This window comes from Schistocerca nitens, chromosome 4, assembly GCF_023898315.1.
Source record: "Schistocerca nitens isolate TAMUIC-IGC-003100 chromosome 4, iqSchNite1.1, whole genome shotgun sequence".
Taxonomy (NCBI): Eukaryota; Metazoa; Arthropoda; class Insecta; order Orthoptera; family Acrididae; genus Schistocerca; species Schistocerca nitens.
The window spans coordinates 298130746-298150061 of record NC_064617.1 but is presented as its reverse complement, the minus strand read 5'-3'; the positions used below and the strand labels follow the sequence as shown (position 1 = coordinate 298150061).

General features: G+C 44.2%; 1 protein-coding gene across 2 annotated transcripts in view; it reads right to left on the bottom strand.

Moving 5' to 3' along the window:
• Positions 1-19316, bottom strand: part of LOC126252057 (facilitated trehalose transporter Tret1-like) — a 166168-nt gene that overhangs the window by 50816 nt on the left and 96036 nt on the right. For both annotated transcript variants that reach the window (XM_049952895.1, XM_049952896.1), the window contains exon 4: positions 8558-8778. In XM_049952895.1, the coding sequence (XP_049808852.1) occupies positions 8558-8778 (221 nt within the window). The remainder of the gene's footprint in view (positions 1-8557; positions 8779-19316) is intronic.

Genomic DNA, 19316 nt, shown 5'->3' with positions numbered 1-19316 from the left:
CCAATGGAATATAATGGCAGATCTCCCGACCCCCAAGTTTCCCACTGGGCTGAGTGGGATGGAGAGAATTCTGTGACATTTACCAGTTGAGGAGGACAGCTTTCAGCTCTTAACATTTTTACGACTCTGTGTTCCTTTTAACTAAGCTTTCACGCTATGTGAGACAGCTAGAAAGAGCTCTCCAAGGCTGCAGGAAATAACAAATCCCCCATCGCAATAAAAGTAAGGGAAGAGGAGAAATAATTAGCTGAGCAATCACAGGCAGTACAGAAAGCTGTCTGCACTGACAATATTGAATTCTGTCTGCAGTTATGATGCAGAGGTAAAAGATCGACTCTATTGATTACGAGGATGTGAATACTACATCATAAAATATGTTGCATGACCATTTTGGGATAAACTTCCACATAAATGTTTGTATAACTTTACCTGCAAATAAACATTGATGAATGCATCATCATCTGCTGATTTGTACTCTTTGCCTCATCATGAAGAATTGCTTGCTAAATTGATTAGGAGAACATCTTTCCCAGAAACGGACTGGGATGAGGGATATTTGTACTTATTACTGCCAGTACCATCTCAGAAAATTGTGGTAATGAGGATGGCATTCAGCCTTTGTTGCTGTAAGCCTCTATCTTTCGTTGTAAATAGTATTTCTGGCTATTATTTCGAATAGATTATTTAGTGAATTCTGGTCTGCGTACATTACTTGTAGGTATTATCATAAACGCGGTTCTCAATAGGAGGTTTTAGCAGAATATACGGTGATTTCCTGATGATGTTACAAACTTTCAGGAATGATGGATAAAGATAAATGTATCAATTTGAGATAAAGTATCCTTGTCAGGAAACTAACATAACGAAAGTTATAAGTGAAAATCATTCTGATTCCTCTGATAGTGGTACATACAGGGTGTTTCAGAAGTGACGGTCAGTATTCAGGCACATGACAGGAATGACCATTCGAAACAAAAAAGTCGAGTAAACGTGTCCTCTAAAAAGCATACCTTAAGAGCTACGTGCAATACTTGACCATCGATACTTTGAAACAAATCTCTTCTACTGCAAGCTCTTTGCTTTCCACATTTTGGGAAGTAGTAGTATGGACCAAAACAAGAAAAAATGTCCAGTAAATATGTGCTCTAAAACGCACACCTTAAGAGTTATGAGCACTTGTTCATCTTGGTACTTTGAAACACTCTTCTAATGAACAAGTGATCGTAACTTTTAAGGTATGCATTTAGAGCACATGTTTACTGGACTTTTTTTCTTGTTTTGATCCATACTACCACTTTCCAAAATATGGAAAGCAAAGAGCTTGCGGCAGAAAAAATTTGCTGCACAGCATCGAAGATCAAGTATTGTTCATAGCTCCTAAGGTGTGCGTTTTAAAGCCTATGTTTACTTGACTTTTTGGTTTCGAATGATCATTCATGTCACGTCCCTGAATACTGAGCATAAATTCTGAAACACCCTGTATGTACCGATAGGGTTGTTGCTAAGATCCTACGGTAGAAAGCTTTCAGAGGTGGTTGTATGGACCAAAATAAGAAAAAAAAATGTGTAGTAGACATGGGCTCTAAACTGTATACCTTAAGAGCTACCTGCACTTATTCAGTAAAAAGAGACGTGTTTCAAAAGTGCTCTTAGATCTTACGTATGCATATTTACTAGCTCCTTCTTGTTGCCATAGTTCGTACTGACTCGTCCAAAAAAATGGAAAACAAAGAGCTTGCACTAGAAGAGACGTGTGCCACAGTATCGAAGATAAACAAATCCTCATGTCTCTTAAGGAATGCATGTTAGAGCCCACCTCTACTAGACATTTTTTCTTGTTTGTCCATGCAGTCATCTCTGAAAGTTATCTGCCCTACAATCGTAGCAACAACAGTACCGGTACATGTATTCTATTATCAGAGGTATCAAACGACTTTCGTTTATAACTTTCCACTTGGTCCCTCATCTCAAACTGATGCATTTACCTCTCTCCATCAGCCTTGAAAATCGGAATATAATCACGGAATCACCTTGAATGAAGCCCTTAATCACAAACCTGGAATAAGCAGGCATGCAACTTTTAGAGGAAGAAATTCTTGAAAAACAATGTCAACTTATGTCCTTTGTACACTTAGTATCAACAACACGAAACACTATTTATCTAAGATATGTAAACTATCCTATAAGAAGAATTTATTTATTTATTTATTTATTGTTCCGTGGGACCAAATTAAGGAGAAGTATCCGTGGTAATGGAACGAGTCAATACATGAAATTATAACACGATATTAGAAACAGATAAAATGAAATATAAAAAAACATATTCAGGTGACAAGTCGTAAGTTTAAATAAAGAAAATCAACAATGTAACACTGGAATTTGCTTAATTTTTTAGCTCTTCCAGGAGCTCCTCGACAGAATAGGAGTGAGCCATGAGGAAATTCTTCAGTTTAGACTTAAAAGAGTTTGGGCTACCGCTAAGATTTTTTAGTTCTTGTGGTAGCTTATTGAAAATGGATGCAGCAGAATACTGCACTCCTTTCTGCACATGAGTCAAGGAAGTGCATTCCACATGCAGGTTGGATTTCTGCCTAGTATTAACTGAGTGAAAGCTGCTAACTCTTGGGAATAGGCTAATATTGCTAACAACAAACGACATTAAAGAAAATATATACTGTGAGGGCAATGTCAGAATTCTCAGACTATTGAATAGGGGTCGACAAGAGGTTCTCGAACTTACACCACATATAGCTCGAACAGCCCGTTTTTGAGCCAAAAATACCCTTTTTGTATCAGAAGAATTACCCCAAAAAATAATACCATACGACATAAGCGTATGAAAATATGCGAAGTAGACTACTTTTCGTGTTGAAGTGTCACTTATTTCAGATACTGTTCTAATGGTAAATAAAGCAGCATTTAGTTTCTGAGCAAGATCCTGGACATGGGCTTTCCACAACATCTTGCTATCTATCCGAACGCCTAGGAACTTGAACTGTTCCGTCTCGCTTATAATATGCCCATTCTGTCTGATCAAAATATCTGTTCTTGTTGAATTGTGAGTTAGAAACTGTAAAAACTGAGTCTTACTGTGATTTAGCATCAAATTATTTTCCACAAGCCACGAACTTATTTCATGAACTACATTATTTGTTACTGTTTCAATATTACACACAAGATCCTTCACTATCAAGCTGGTGTCATCAGCAAACAGAAATATTTTTGAATCACCTGTAATACTAGAAGGCATATCATTTATATAAATAAGAAACAGCAGTGGCCCCAGCACCAACCCTTGGGGAACGCCCCACTTAACAGTGCCCCAATGGGACTGAACATCACTATCACTCTCAATATTGCGGAGAATTACCTTCTGCTTTCTGTTCTTAAAGTAAGAGGCGAACCAATTGTAAGCTACTCCCCTTACTCCATAATGGTCCAACTTCTGCAGTAATATTTTGTGGTCAACACAGTCAAAAGCCTTCGTTAAATCAAAGAAAACACCTAGCGTTCGCAACCTTTTATTTAATCCGTTCAAAACCTCACAGAGAAAAGAGAATATAGCATTTTCAGTTGTTAAACCATTTCTAAAGCCAAACTGAACATTTGACAGCAAATTATGTGAATTTAAATGCTCCAGTAACCTTGTATATACAACCTTCTCGATAACTTTAGCAAACACCGATGGCATAGGAATAGGTCTATAATTGTCAATATTATCCCTGTCTCCCTTTTTATAAAGTGCCTTCACTACCGAGTACTTTAATAGGTCAGGAAACCGACCACTCCTAAAGGAAAAGTTACAGATATGGCTAAGTACTGGGCTAACATACATAGAACAATACTTCAGTATTCTGCTAGATACCCCGTCATATCCATGAGAGTTCTTGGTGTTTAGTGATTTAATTATTAACTCAATCTCCCTCTCGTCAGTATCATGGAGGAGCATTTCAGGTAACAGTCTCGGAACACTTTTTCTAAGAGCGCTATATGATTCCCTGTTGGGACTAGGTTTCTATTTAGTTCACCTGCTATATTCAGAAAGTGATTATTAAATACTGTACATATATGCGACTTATCAGTAACACGGACATTCCTACTGCACACTGATTCTATATCCTCGACCTGTCTCTGCAGACCAGCCACTTCCTTTACGACTGACCATATGGTTTTAATTTTATCCTGAGACTTAGCTGTTCTATCTGCATACCACATACTTTTTGCCTTCCTAATAACATTTTCAAGCACCTTACAATACTGTTTGTAATGGGCTGCTGCATTTAGATTCTGACTGTTTCTAACGTTTTGATATAATTGCCACTTCGTTCTACAAGATATTCTTATCCCTCCAGTCAGCCACCCAGGCTGCCTGTTTGTGCTAGTACCCTGTTTTGAACGTTCTAACGGAAAGCAACTTTCAAAGAGCACGAGAAAAGTCTTGAGAAAAGCATTATATTTATCGTCTACTGTATCAGCGCTATAAACATCTTGCCACTCTTGTTCCTTGATAAGGTTTACAAAGGTCTCTACAGCAACTGGATCAGCTTTCCTAAACAGCTGATAACTATATTTAACACGTGTTGCAGCACAAAAATCTTTTAAAGTTAAAATTTGTGCATCATGATCTGAAAGGCCATTCCCCTTTTTGCTAACAGAATGCCCTTCTAGTAATGAGGAATGAACAAAAATGTTGTCTGTGGTTTTTCTACTGTTCCCTTACACTCTCGTTGGAAATAATACGGTTTGCATAAGATTATATGAATTAAGGAGGTCTACCAGCATCCTCTTCCTTGCACAATCACTTATACAATTAATATTGAAGTCACCACATATAACTAACTTTTTGTATTTCCTATAAAGTGAACCAAGAACCTCCTCTAGCTTTAGCAAAAATGTTGTGAAATCAGAGTCTGGGGATCTATAAATAACAACAGTTAGAAGTTTAGCTCCATTAAATTTAACCACACCTGCACAACATTCAAACACCTTTTCAGTGCAGTACTTTGAAACATCAATTGACTCAAATGGGATGCCGTTTTTCACATACATGGCTACTCCCCCACACCGCAACGAGCTCCTCGAAAAGCTGCCAGCCAACCTGTATCCTGGTAAAGGAAGCCTCTGAATTATCTCCTTATTTAAGAAGTGTTCAGATATACCAATAATTTCAGAGTCAACATCTATAAGCAATTCACTAACTTTATCTCTAATACCTTGTATATTTTGATGAAATATACTAATTCCCTCATTACTCGGATACCTAAGCTTTGTCAAAAGTGGTTCCTTTGTTAGAGAGACTTCCCTTAAGCAGGAATACCTATCAGCTGACTTCAGTCTAAAAAAGGTGCAGCTATAACACCCACTACTGCAGGAATTTTCCCATGAGTGATCCCACCAACCCCACCTATGCTGTCACCTAAAAGCTTTGCTAACCTCCCCTTCCCAGACCTGTTGAGGTGCAGGCCATGTCTAGTGAAACCCGTCCTGCTGATAGACTCCACCGACACCACTGAAACGTGACTCATGCTTTCTGTCATCAGCGCACACCCAAGTCTCATGTTATTACGCCTGACGGCTGTATTAAGATGAGGCCGATAGTGACGCTGAAACAGTTCCACGAAATGCACATTCGTGTTGCCAGTCTGAGTGGCTATCTTTTCCTGGTCACCATCTATGTCATACTCCCCATCCCTATCAATACTATTACCAGCGCCACCCACTATCACTACCTGATCCTCTTTAGTAAAATCCCAACATAACCCCCCTATGTTAACAATCACCTGAGCCAATCCTGCATTAGGCTTCACAATGCTGGTGACCTGGTACTCACTCCCCAGCACTTCCTGAAACTGCTGGCCTACACCTCTGCCATGAGAACTACCTAACAGCAGAACCTTCTTCTTCCTCTTCGACTTTGCAACTGTCCTAGCCACCGTAACTACTGAGGTCTGCTGCATACTTCCTACATCTACAGCTACTAGAGATTCCTCTCCACTAGACTCTGACAGTTGGTCATATCTATTGTAAACTCCAATAGTAAAACTATCTGAAAATCTTCTTCTCCTAGCAGATCTCTTGCCAACAGCCAGCTCCCATTCCCCAACCCCCTTCTCCCTCCTCATCCTATCTAGCTCCTCCTGTGCGTTTTTCAACTGCACCTGAAGGGCACAGATCTTACGCTCCAGCTCCTCTATTAACTTACTCTTGCTACATAACCTGCAGTTCCAGGAGAGGATCTCACCAGAATGCCCACTGGCTTCCCCACTGCATTCCCCCCAGTGAAAATACTTCGAACAAGTCTCACACAGCAATCCACTACTCACGAACCTACGGCAAAGCCCACACTTCTCACTCATGGTAAAATTTTACTTTTTCTAAGTTCCGCTACTACAATAAGAAGATGTTAAAAACCTGACTACAATAATCACAAACTTACTCTACAAGGGAAGTAACTACTATTATTAACAGTATTAATAAGCAACAAATGTGAATATAACAAAAGACTAACACAGAAAGAGAATCAAACGTCTAATGACACAGTAAGGAAGCTGGAAACAGTTCCCAAAAGGTTCTTCTGAAATGATTTCACCAGAAAACACAAAGAACACCGGTTGAAGACTACTAATTTTCCTAAATAAACCACTATACACAAACAATTAATTAGTACTTAGCTTTCGTTGCGCCGCTACAGCTGCAACTGGTCAGCGCGGAATGTAAACACAGGTAAGAGGTTACGTTGCTCGATACGAAACACAAATATCAGGTCACAACACAAGAAAGGCAGAGGTGAATGAAGAAACCACTAATAAGTCACTTATATAGTAAATATTATCACAAAACCGTTAAAATATGTATCTGAAACCTAAAAATATATAAAAAACTTAGAGAGCGATCTCACACGCAGTCATTCGCTTATGACGTCACACCAAAGCAAGAATTTGAACAAACTCCCAGTATTTGACGTACTGGAAGTGGTCTGTTTCCGTGTGAATGAAAATGTTCTAATACAGCTAGTTGTTGTGGGTATCTAGCTCTTCCAGTGACTAGACGGGCAGAAGCAGCATTGCCGTAACGGAAGAGAGTGAGGGTTCAACTACCATCACGACCACCGATATTTCTACAAGAACTGCCACCATCACTGGTTGTCGGATACCCTGAGGCCCGCTATCTCTCGGGCATCTTTCACTTCTACAGCAGAAAATGCGCCGTATTCCGTAAGCAGTCTTTGATAAGGCAGAATCACTTACAGCCGACCATGTAAATCCATGGAGCCTCCTCCGCAGTGGAGACGGCCAGGGGGTTACAGGTGGTGATTGTCTCGAAAAATGGAGAGAGAAAGAGCGAGGAGCCCAGCAACAAGACACCAAGGAAACGAAACGCACATCAACACTAACAGGAAAACATGGTGCCAAAGTCATACAACCTGGAAAAAATGGAAGAAAGTCATTTGGTCGCCTGGGTCTTGTTGAACACTGTTTCCAACTTCTGGCCGAGTTTACGTCCCAAGAGTGAAACACGACAGAGGTTCGGTGATGACTTGGGCAGCCATTTCGTGGTATTCCGCGGCCCCTTGGGTATTGTGCGAAGTCACATTGCCGCCAAGGTTATGTGATAATTTTGGTTGATCATGTCCATCCTATAGCACAAGAGGTTCCAAGACGACAGAACCCTCGTTCACACAACTACAGGACTGGTTTTGTGAGCACAAGAGTGAATTGTCTCACGTTCCCAGGCCACCTCGGTCACCGAATCTCAATATTATTGAGCCTTTGCGAATTGCTTTGGAGAGAGGGCTGCATGATCGCTATCCAACTCCATAATCGTTACCTGAAATTGCCACTATTTCGCAGCATGAATGTTATAAGCACTCCGTCGTCAGGCCACAAGTGGCCCATCGGGACCATCCGACCGCCGTGTCATCCTCATTTGAGGATGCGGATAGGAGGGGCGTGTGGTCAGCACACCGCTCTCCCGGTCGATACGATGGTTTTCTTTGACCGGAGCCGCTACTATTCGGTGGAGTAGCTCCTCAGTTGGCATCAGGAGGCTGAGTGCACCCCGAAAAATGGCAACAGCGCATGGCGGCCCGGATGGTCACGCATCCAAGTGCCGGCCACGCCCGACAGCGCTTAACTTCGGTGATCTGATGGGACTGGTGTATCCACTGCGGCAAAGCCGTTGCCATGAATGGTATAAGATTCTCCTGTAAACCATACAAGACCTGTATTTTGTATCCCGAAACGACTGTAAACTGTTTTGAATGTCAACGGTTTTCTTACATAGAATTAGCCATGTTAATGTGTTCTGTTTTTGGTATTCCATATTTTCGTCCACCCAGATTACACAACCAGATTGCAGCACTTTTAATTCAAAAGTTACCGTTGTGTGATTTTTCATGATTGAAAACATACTGAACTTTCATGCCACTTCCTTTGTTTTCTACAGTTACTGCTGCCTTTGGCGTTTTTCCCTGAATATGTGTAAATGCCACTATTCCCTGAAGGCCACAATCTTATCAAATGAAACGACTGTATAAATGAATGAATCAGGCACTCACCTCTTCGATGTCTTGCAGATCACTCCTGATGTCTCCCGTCGGACCTCGCAGCCACTGCAGCGCTTGAATAGCGTCCTCGCGATGGTTATTCTCCAGCAGATATACAGGCGACTCGGGTGCCCCGCAAAACAGCAGGAAAAACACGATCGGAATGATTCCACAGCACAACGACAGCCACTTCAGATCCGACCAGCAGCCCACAACATATACGTACAGGACACCTGTATCGAGTATAATCAATCCACAAACTTAATTCTCCTGATGCAAGTCACACAATGGAATACACACGGTATCCTCAGAAATATACCCAGGCTCACCATCACATGATGTGTCACTGGATTTTAAAGTAAAAATACTTTTCGTCGAAAGGAGCGTTTCATTCCTCCACCAGTGCTGTTGTCAGCCACTGAATGGTCGTCCGTGTATTTGGACGTGCTACAGCGCGTCTTCACAACGCATCCCACATGTCTTCTACGGGATTTAAGTCAGGGAAACGGACAGGGCTGTACATTCGCCGAATATTCTCAAGTCCCAGGAGCTTCTCCGCATGCGCTGTTTGTTACGGTTGCACCTTGTCATCTATAAAAATGAAGTCAAGGCCAAATACACCCCTGAAAACATGGGGAAGACGTTGACTGGTGAGTGTTCAAATGGTTCTGAGCACTATGGACTTAACATGTGAAGTCATCAGTCCCATAGAACTTAGAACTACTTAAACCTAACCAACCTAAGCACATCACACACATCCATGCCCGACGCAGGTTTCGAACCTGCGACCGTAGCGGCCACGTGGTTCCTGACTGAAGTGCCTAGAACCGCTCGACCACACCGGCCGGCACTGGGGAATGTACCGTATCCAAAGATCTTGAGGTAGTTGTGCCTCCCCACACTATAACACCTCGACCACCACACCGACACTGTTCCTGGATGCATTCATTTTCTCACATATCGCCATATGACGGTACGTTCAGCATTATCAAACATGAATGTTTTGTTGATCGAGGTGTTATGATGTCGGGAGGCATACGTTACATGGGGGTACTGAGCTCGAGATCTTTGAACACGGTAGACTCACTGGTCAACGTTATTGTAACACTATGCTCTTTCCCCATGTGCGTCTTTTCATGGATGCCTTCGGACCTGACTTATTTTTACTAATGATAATGCGAGACCTCGTCCAACAGCGCGGTACGTGAAGCTCTTGCAACGAGAGGATATTCGGCGAATGCTCTGGCATGCGTGTTCCCCCAACTTAAATCCCATCGAGCACTTACGGGTCGCGGTGGGGAGATGTACTGCAGTACGTCCACATGCACCAACGACCATCCAGCAGTTGTCAACTTCACTGGACGAGGAATGGAACCCCCTACCACAAGAAATCCTCACTAACCTTGTGGCCAGTAAGGCGGACACGTTGCAAAGCATGTATTGCCGTCCATGGTAATCGTACACTGAAGAGCCAAAGAAACCGGTACATTTGCCTAATATCATGTAGGGCCCCTACGAGCACACAGAAGTGCCGCAGCACGACGTGACATGGACTCGACCAATGTCTGAAGTTGCGCTGGAGAGAATTTACACCACGAATCCTGCGGGCTGTCGATAAATCCGTAAGAGCACGAGGGGGTGGAGATCTCTTCTGAACAGCATGTTGCAAGGCATCCCAAATATGCCCAATAATGTTCATGTCAGGGGAGTTTGCTGGCCAGCGGGAGTGTCTAAGCTCAGAAGAGTGCTCCTGGAACCACTCTGTAGCAATTAGGACGTGTGGGGTGTCGCATTGTCCTGCTGTTGTTCATGTACGTCGGAATGCACAATGGACATGTATGGATGCAGTTGATCAGACAGGACGCTTACGTACGTGTCACCTGTCACAGTCGTATCTAGACGTATCAGGGGTCCCATATCACTCCAACTGCGCACGCCCCACACCATTACAGAGCCCCCATTAGCCTGAATAGACCCCTGCTGACATGCAAGGCCCATGGATTTATGAGAATGTCTCCATACCCGTACACGTCATTCCGCTCAATACAATTTGAAACGACACTCGTCCGACCTGGCAACATGCTTCCAGTCATCAACAGTCCAATGACGGTGCTGACGTTACCAGCTTTGTGTCGTGCAGTCATCAAGGGTACGCGAGTGGACCTTTCGCTCCGAAAGCCCGTATCGATGATGTTTCGTTGAATGGCTCGCACGCTGACACTTGTTGATGGCCCAGCATTAAAATCTGCAGAAATTTGCGGAAGGGTTGCACTTCTGCCACGTTGAACGATTCTCTTCATTCGGCGTTGGTCCCGTTCTTGCAGGATCTTTTTCAGGCCGCAGTGATGTCGGAGATTTTATGTTTTACCGGATTTACGATATTCACGGTTCATTCATGAAATGGTCGTATGAGAAAATCCCCTCTTCATCGCTACCTAAGGCGATATTGTGTCGCATCGCTCGTACATCGACTATAACACGACGTTCTAACTCACTTAAATCTTGATAACCAGCCATTGTAGCAGCAGTAACCGATATAACAACTGTTGGGTTACACAGGCGTTACCGACCGCAGCGCCGTATTCTGCCTGTTTACATATCTCTGTATTTGAATACGCATGCCTATACCAGTTTCTTTGGCTCTTCAGTGTACGTCCTACTAAGAACCATGTCTCGCTGTTTGCAACGTCCAGGAGACCTTCACGAACCGCGGTGACTTCAGTGCAATTATTGTCTTTGAATGAAAGTATCACTTCTCTTCATCTCACTGCTCGTCCGCCCCCGGTAGCTGAGTGGTCAGCGCGACAGAATGTCACTCCTAAGGGCTCCGCTCAGGGACTGGGTGTTGTGTTGTCCTAATCATCATCATTCCATCCCCATCGACGCACAAGTCACCGAAGTGGCGTCAAATCGAAAGACTTGCACCCGGCGAACGGTCTACCCGACGGGAGGCCCTAGTCACACGATATTTATTTTATCTCATTGTGAGTTTGTTCCAGTTACCTTCTGTACTAATCTGTAGAAATTATTTCTATGTATGGACCAAGCTACATCGAGCTATATTACTTTGCAGTGACACATCATGCAAAAGCTACTTTCTACCTTAAGTTCTGTGCACCAGTGAACTGCTAAAATATGCATTTTGTGGTACATCTAAGGTGGTTAAGGATTAAGCTAGATGACAAAATCAATTCATAATGATTACTGGATAATTTGACAATGAAAAACATTCTAAAAAGTCCTTTGGGATTGATTGCCTTCAAACTTGGGATCTTTGATGGTCGAAACTACAACAATTGTGACAGAAAGACACCCAGAGTGCTTCCGACTCATGAGATAGGCGTACACTCCCCAATCCTGCACTGTTGCCGCATCGCATACTTCATCAGACATTTTCCCGCAAGCTATGGATCGCAAGATATTTTTCAGCGAGTGGAATCCACTGTCGCATCGTATTGTGTAAAGTTGGGGCGCGCATTTCAGGACGTCTTGTACATTCTACTCCAATGATCGGTAACCACTGAAGATCTCGTTGTTTCTGTTACGTGATATGTCGGCAGGAAATAGGTTCATTGTTGCTAGGGCTGCTTTGCGCGTAAATTTTTTAATTGTGTGTATTTATTGATACTTTTACATCTAACAAGTACTGGTCGTTTTCTTAATCACAGATTGACTTGTTGAGACTTAGAACTACGTATCTTGGCTACTGCGAGCAAGATACACAACAACCAATTTCAGGATGTCTCCACAAATGAAACATAGTCTAGGGAGAGATTGGTAAGCTTACATTTGTATCATTATATGATTCACTGACAGCCAGGATGAACCCGCTTTTCAAGAGGCTTAACACCAGCTCAGACTTCAGGTACGTGCCAGAACTCCTGGCGTTTACAAATACTATACGAATGCGAACAAGATAACGTCAGAAAGAAAGTGTGCATGACGGAATAACGACGGACTGAATATGAGAAGTGTCTATGATTACGCTATGCAGAGGAACCAGCAGTATTTGAACATACATTCAGTAAGAAAAGCAACATTTTTTCTGAAAGAACGTTGGTTTTATTCAGGGTTCAAATACACCACATTATTTCCCACTCTTTTGGCTACAAAACTCTACTTTTCAACATAATATCCGCCCCATGCGATGTCCTTTCGTCTTCTTACTGGGCACCACTTATTGTTCGACGTCGGAAGCCAACGTCTTGCTGCATCAAAAACCTTCCCATCATCCACATACTGTTTCCCGCGGAGTGCATCTTTCATTGGGCCAAACAGATGGAAGTCGGAAGGTGCGAGAACTGAGATGGAATATGGATGAGGAAGAAGAGCCAATGATGTTTTGTGAGCACCTCTCATGCGTACAGACTTCTGTGAGGCCTTGCGATCTCATGGAGAAGTCCGTTTCCACTTTCCTGACGAATAACACGTTGGAGTCGTTTCTTAAATTTCATGAGAGTAGAACAATACACTCTAGACTTGATAGTTGCACCATGAGGAAGGACATAAAACAGAATAACACCTTCATAGTCCTAGAAAACCGTCGCCATGACTCGACTAGCTGATGGTGCGGCTTTGAACTTTTTCTTCGGAGGAAAAATGGAGTGGCACCACACCATGGATTGTCGTTTTGCTTCCGCTTCAAAATGACGAACCTATGCTTCATTGTCTGTGGCGATGTCCGACAAAAAACTCTCAGGCGCTCAGCATTCGTTTGCTGAGTACAGGCTTTGGAATCCCGGGGTTCCAGATCTGGGGACTAGCCCTCTGCCACAGTGAGCTCTGGGTATGCCTCAGCGACCACTGTGAGACGGGGAGGTGGAACGTTGTGTGTCACAGGGAACGGTGATCCTGGCTCGACCGCCCGAATCGCGAGGATGCAATAAACCAAAAAAAAAATCCTCAATGTCAAGATGTGCTGCGCGCTGATGAGATGCATGGCTCTTGAGGTGGAACAGTTGTTAGCGGGCAACCTCTGAGGAACCTGCCGCGCCTCAGTTGTATAAGGCTTACTCAGGCATGCGTGGCTCTGTCTGAATAGGCCCTTATTTCCCATGCTGCTCGTGGGACCGACGTGGATCCTCCGAAATTTTCTCTTCTTCCACCCAGCGGAAAGGGTCGGACACTGGTAGGTACCAACACCCAGTGAAACAAGAGGGATCGTGTAGACAGTCCTACTGATTCGGGACATACTCAGACTTGTGTTATTTCTAGTAACAGAACACATGCATTTGGTCAGAATGTGGTTTTCATCGTCGAGCGGAAAGAGGGTAGTTTCGGAAAGGTTTCGCCCATGTGTATACAAAAGAGCTTAGAGGGGATCTGTGGCTCTTTAAAGTCAGTTAATCGCTTGCGAAATGGAACATTTTTAATGGAAACTTCTACTTCCCAGCAATCAGTTAACGTCCAAAAAGCTAGATGTTTGGGAAGTGTGCAACAAAGACAGTACTGTACAAGATCATGGACTACAGCGCAAAGATGTTGAGACTTCTAGAGATCTCGTTGACATACCCAGTGGAGAACTGAAATATGAGTGGTCCCAAGAAGGCATTGTTATGTACAAAATATAATGAAAACGGTCGATGGCGACTTATTGAAATCTGACTCTTTTATACTTACGTTCAACGCCACAAAACTCCCAGAAAAGTCACGGCAGGTTTCTTTCACCTCAGGGTTCGGCCTTATTTCCTAAACCCAATTCACTCTTTTAAGGGCCAGTGCTTTGGACACACTGCTGTCCGATGTAAGGAGAAGCCACTTGAGGCAGATGTGGGAAGGCCACCCATGAAGGAGTTGCACACTTCCTGTGAAGTGTGTCAACTGCTCTCGGGATTACCTGTCTGGAGTAGGAACTGCTGTGTCTCTTGAAGAAAGGAAGATACAGGAAACAAAACAACCAAACGTATTTCGTATGGAGAGGCCAAAAAGATCTACAAGGCCATGTAACCCCAAAGTTTGCTACTTCCTTTTCATCTGTTCTTAAACAACCAGTTCAGAAGACCAATGCTGTTACCCAAATGGAGGTTGCTAGTATCAGCACTAGTACCCGCGTTTCCTAATGCACTTGTGCTGCCGCAGTTCCTTCAAACCTACACTTCCTCCCAAAACATCAGACCAGTCTGTTGTTGCTAATGTTGCGGAGCTCTCTGTTTCTCCAAAATCTCAGTCTGGTCCACCGTCCAGCGGTGCTACTAACACTGTTCTCGTTGTGTCTCCAAAGCCTACCCAGGGCAAAAATCAAAGGCCATGCGTCCACCACCGACGGAATCGGGAAGTAAACAGTCAGATGATGTCAGTGTCATACTGTGTGACGTCTCCCTTGAGTCTTTGGTAGAGCTATTAGACCTTGATATCGGACTGGGGAAACCATCTCGTCCCAAGACTGAGCCCCCACCCATTACGAGCTCGCCTTCCTGGTGAAAAGACTGGGTGAAAGTGCAACTCCCATGATAGATGGCTCCCATATTACAGTGGAGCATTAATGGGTTCAGGATATTTGTGGAGGAACTGAAACTTCTAATGAAGGAATGCCCACCGTGATTGTGTTTACAAGAAACACATTTTAAAGCCACTGACACTTCTATGCTATGAGGCTATACCCTTCACTGCAAGGATGATCTGACTGGGACCAGAGCCAACGGAGGGGTTGCTGTGTTTGTCAATAACGAGCATCACTCCTCCACTCACCTTCTGGCTACTGACCTGCAAGCAAATGCTGTCGAAATTCATGATGTCAGAGTATCACTTTTGCTCCCTGTATCTACCCCCATGAGATGCAATAGACTCTGAGGCCCTCACAGATGTTGTGCAACAACTCCTGCGACCATTTTTCCTACTGGGAGACTTAAATGGCCATCATGTCTTGTGGGGTTAGACCTCTAATTGCCCTCGGGGTCAGGTTTTGGAGAGCTTCATGACGTCTCACGAGCTGTAAATCCTCAACACATGTACTCACACTCATTTCATTACTGCTACTGGATCATTCTCAGACGTCGACCCCTCTTTCTGCTCTCCAACCCTCACAGATTCTGTTCAGTTGGAGCTCGTTGACGTCCTTCATTCCAGTGACCACTTCCCAGTCCGCATACACCTACCAGATGGAGGATTGCTTCAACAGAATCCACCAAAATGCATGGTCAGCAGGGCTAACTGGACGCTGTTCAGCTAGCTGACTGTATTTGAACATTGGGGCAGCATCCAGGAATGGGTGGACCACATTACTCGAAAGATCCATCATGCCGCTGACTTATCCATCCCAAAATCCTCAATTTATCTTAGGAAGCTACGTGTACCTTGGTGGACAGATGACTGCTGTCCAGCAGTCTGGGACAGGCGTGCGGCTCTTCGACAATTTAAATCCCGCCTTACAGCAGACAACCTCATGACCTTTCGAGCTGCAAGACCCAAGGCTCGATACGTAATTAAGGAGAACAATAATAGGTCATGGCAAGCGTTCCTGAGCTCTATAGATCGTTCCATTTGCTTTACGAAAGTTTGGGAAGCCATGCAAGAATTTCTGGTAATCACAGTCGTTTATAAATAGCAGCACTACTGAAACAGGAGTGTCTCCAAACAATACCTTGAGTTGTCGATCAGACGCTAGCAGAGCATTTTGCAAAAACTATTACCACTGCCAGCCAGGATGTGGCGTTTCGTCGCTACTGTGTGACTATAGAGAAGGGAAAATTGGACTTCAGATCCAAAACATCTGATATTTACCACTACCCTTTCTCCATGTGTGAGCTGGAATCGGCCATGTCTGAGACGCGTGATACTGCATCCACTCACGACCAAATCCGGTACTGCATGCTTCCACATTTGCCAGCAGCGTCAGAGGAAATCCTCATCGAATGTTTTAATATTATATGGCAGATAGGTAACTCCTCCAAGCCGTGGAGAGATACTTCTGATACCACTCCTCAAACCAGGAAAGGACCTTACATGACCCAGTAGTTATCGGAGTATTGCCTTAACGAGCTGTGTAGGAAAGAGCCTGGAGCAAATGGTTAACCGTCGTCTGGTGTGGTTGTTAGAGATCAGGCAACTCCTTAGCCGCTCTGAGTCGGTCCACTATCGACAACCTCACCCTGCTGGAGGCGACTAACTGAAGGAAATAAGACGAAGTAACATTTTTATTCAAAAACAATAACTGCGCTGAAATCTGCCGGTGTGGCTGAGCGGTTCTAGGAGCTACAGTCTGGAACCGCGCGACCGCTACGGTCGCAGGTTCGAATCCTGTCTCGGGCATGAATGTGTGTGATGTCCTTAGGTTAGTTAGGTTTAAGTAGTTCTAAGTTCTAGGGGACTGATGACCTCAGATGTTAGGTCCCATAGTGTTCAGAGCCATTTTTTGCGCTGAAATCACCGCAGTTCATGATGGTCCCATGGACGTTAAAACGACGGGACATGGTTCTTAATAGGACGACATTCTCTGCAACGTGCGCCCTTGCTGGCCTCAAGGTTAGTAAAAACTTCTTGTGGTAGGGCGTCCCATTCCAAGTTCAGTGCGGTTCACAGCTGCTGGATAGTCATAAGTCCATGTGGACGTGGCTATTTGGCTAACTGGAGACACTGTATTCTCGCAAAACCGCATCACTGAGGCTTTCGTGGCCAACTCCCCATCTTCAAACTGTCTTTCCTGCCTCAGCGGCTTTTAGGACACTAGTTATTTACTCGATGTCTGATCGTTTTGAGCAGGTGAACGGTGTTCCTCAAAGCAGTGTTTTAAGTGTTACCCTCTTTGCCATATCCAGAAACAGTATCACATCTACGGTAACGTGTTCTGTACAGTTCTCCTTATTTATGGACGATTATTTTGCTGTTTTCTGTTCCTCCTCCAGCGTTGCAACAGTGAGCCGTCAGTTGAAACTTGCAGTGCGGAGGTTAGAGGATAGGGCTGCAAAGACGAGTTTTCCGTTTTCCGCAGATAAGTGTGTGTGTTTTCATTTTATTCATTCTCGTCGTATTTTTAATTTACCTGACTTGTATGTGAGTGGCACCATCTTACATTTTACAGACTCAGTGAGGTTTCTAGGCGTCATTTTTGACTCCAAATTGTCGTGGTTGCCACACCTGAGATACCTGAAAGCCAGAAGCTTCAGGGCACTGTGATTACCAGAAATTCTTGCATGGCTTCCCAAACTTTCGTAAAGCAAGTGGAACGGTCTATAGAGCTCAGGAACGCTTGCCATGACCTATTATTGTTCTCCTTAATTACGTATCGAGCCTTGGGTCTTGCAGCTCGAAAGGTCATGAGGTTGTCTGCTGTAAGGCGGGATTTAAATTGTCGAAGAGCCGCACGCCTGTCCCAGACTGCTGGACAGCAGTCATCTGTCCACCAAGGTACACGTAGCTTCCTAAGATAAATTGAGGACTTTGGATGGATAAGTCAGCGGCATGATGGATCTTTCGAGTAATGTGGTCCACCCATTCCTGGATGCTGCCCCAATGTTCAAATACAGTCAGCTAGCTGAACAGCGTCCAGTTAGCCCTGCTGACCATGCATTTTGGTGGATTCTGTTGAAGCAATCCTCCATCTGGTAGGTGTATGCGGACTGGGAAGTGGTCACTGGAATGAAGGAGCAGCTGCGTCCTGTTCACTCCCCAAGACCTGTGGCTAAGGTACTTGATGATGTTCAGTGCACAGTCGTTTACAAATAGCAGCACTACTGAAACAGGAGTGTCTCCAAACAATACCTTGAGTTGTCGATCAGACGCTAGCAGAGCATTTTGCAAAAACTATTACCACTGCCAGCCAGGCAGATGTTGTGCAACAACTCCTGCGACCATTTTTCCTACTGGGAGACTTAAATGGCCATCATGTCTTGCGGGGTTAGACCTCTAATTGCCCTCGGGGTCAGGTTTTGGAGAGCTTCATGACGTCTCACGAGCTGTAAATCCTCAACACAGGTACTCACACTCATTTCATTACTGCTACTGGATCATTCTCAGACGTCGCACATCCTTTTTTTTAAAAAAAAAATTACTAGATCCATATCCAGCTGCGAACGCACAAAGGCCGTCAACGAGCTCCAACTGAACAGAATCTGTGAGGGTTGGAGAGCAGAAAGAGGGGTCGTCGCTACTGTGTGACTATAGAGAAGGGAAAATTGGACTTCAGATCCAAAACATCTGATATTTACCACTACCCTTTCTCCACGTGTGAGCTGGAATCGGCCATGTCTGAGACGCGTGATACTGCATTCACTCACGACCAAATCCGGTACTGCATTGACACTGTCCACCATGAGAAGATTCAGCTGGCCATGGGTGCTTATAAGACCAGTCCCATATCCAGTCTCTGTGCTGAGGCCAGGCTACCACTACTCAACATCCGGTGGCAGCTCCTCATGGTGCAGCAAGCATGCAAGTTCCTTGCAGCTAAAACTTCACCTACATATCGTATTGCTGCCGTCCACCTCTAGAACGCCTTTTCTCCAAACGTCCATGAACCACAATGCCGTTTGGGATCTATACGCAGCATGTGCCGGATTCACTCAGTGTGGAGCATGTACACCCCAGATCCAGGGTTTTAACCATCTGCTGCTATGGTTACTGCAGGGGCCCAGCTTCATTTTAGATTCAGTGCACTACCGTTTTAATGCGTCATTTTTCAACATTTTATTTAAACACCACAACTACGTAGTTGTCTTTAGGGATGGGTCTAAGCAGGGGAATTTCGTTGATTGCGCTGTCGTTTTCCCGGATCGTGTCGTCCCCTCAAGGCCCGACTCAAAAATTTGCTATCTTCGACGCACAATTATATGCGATC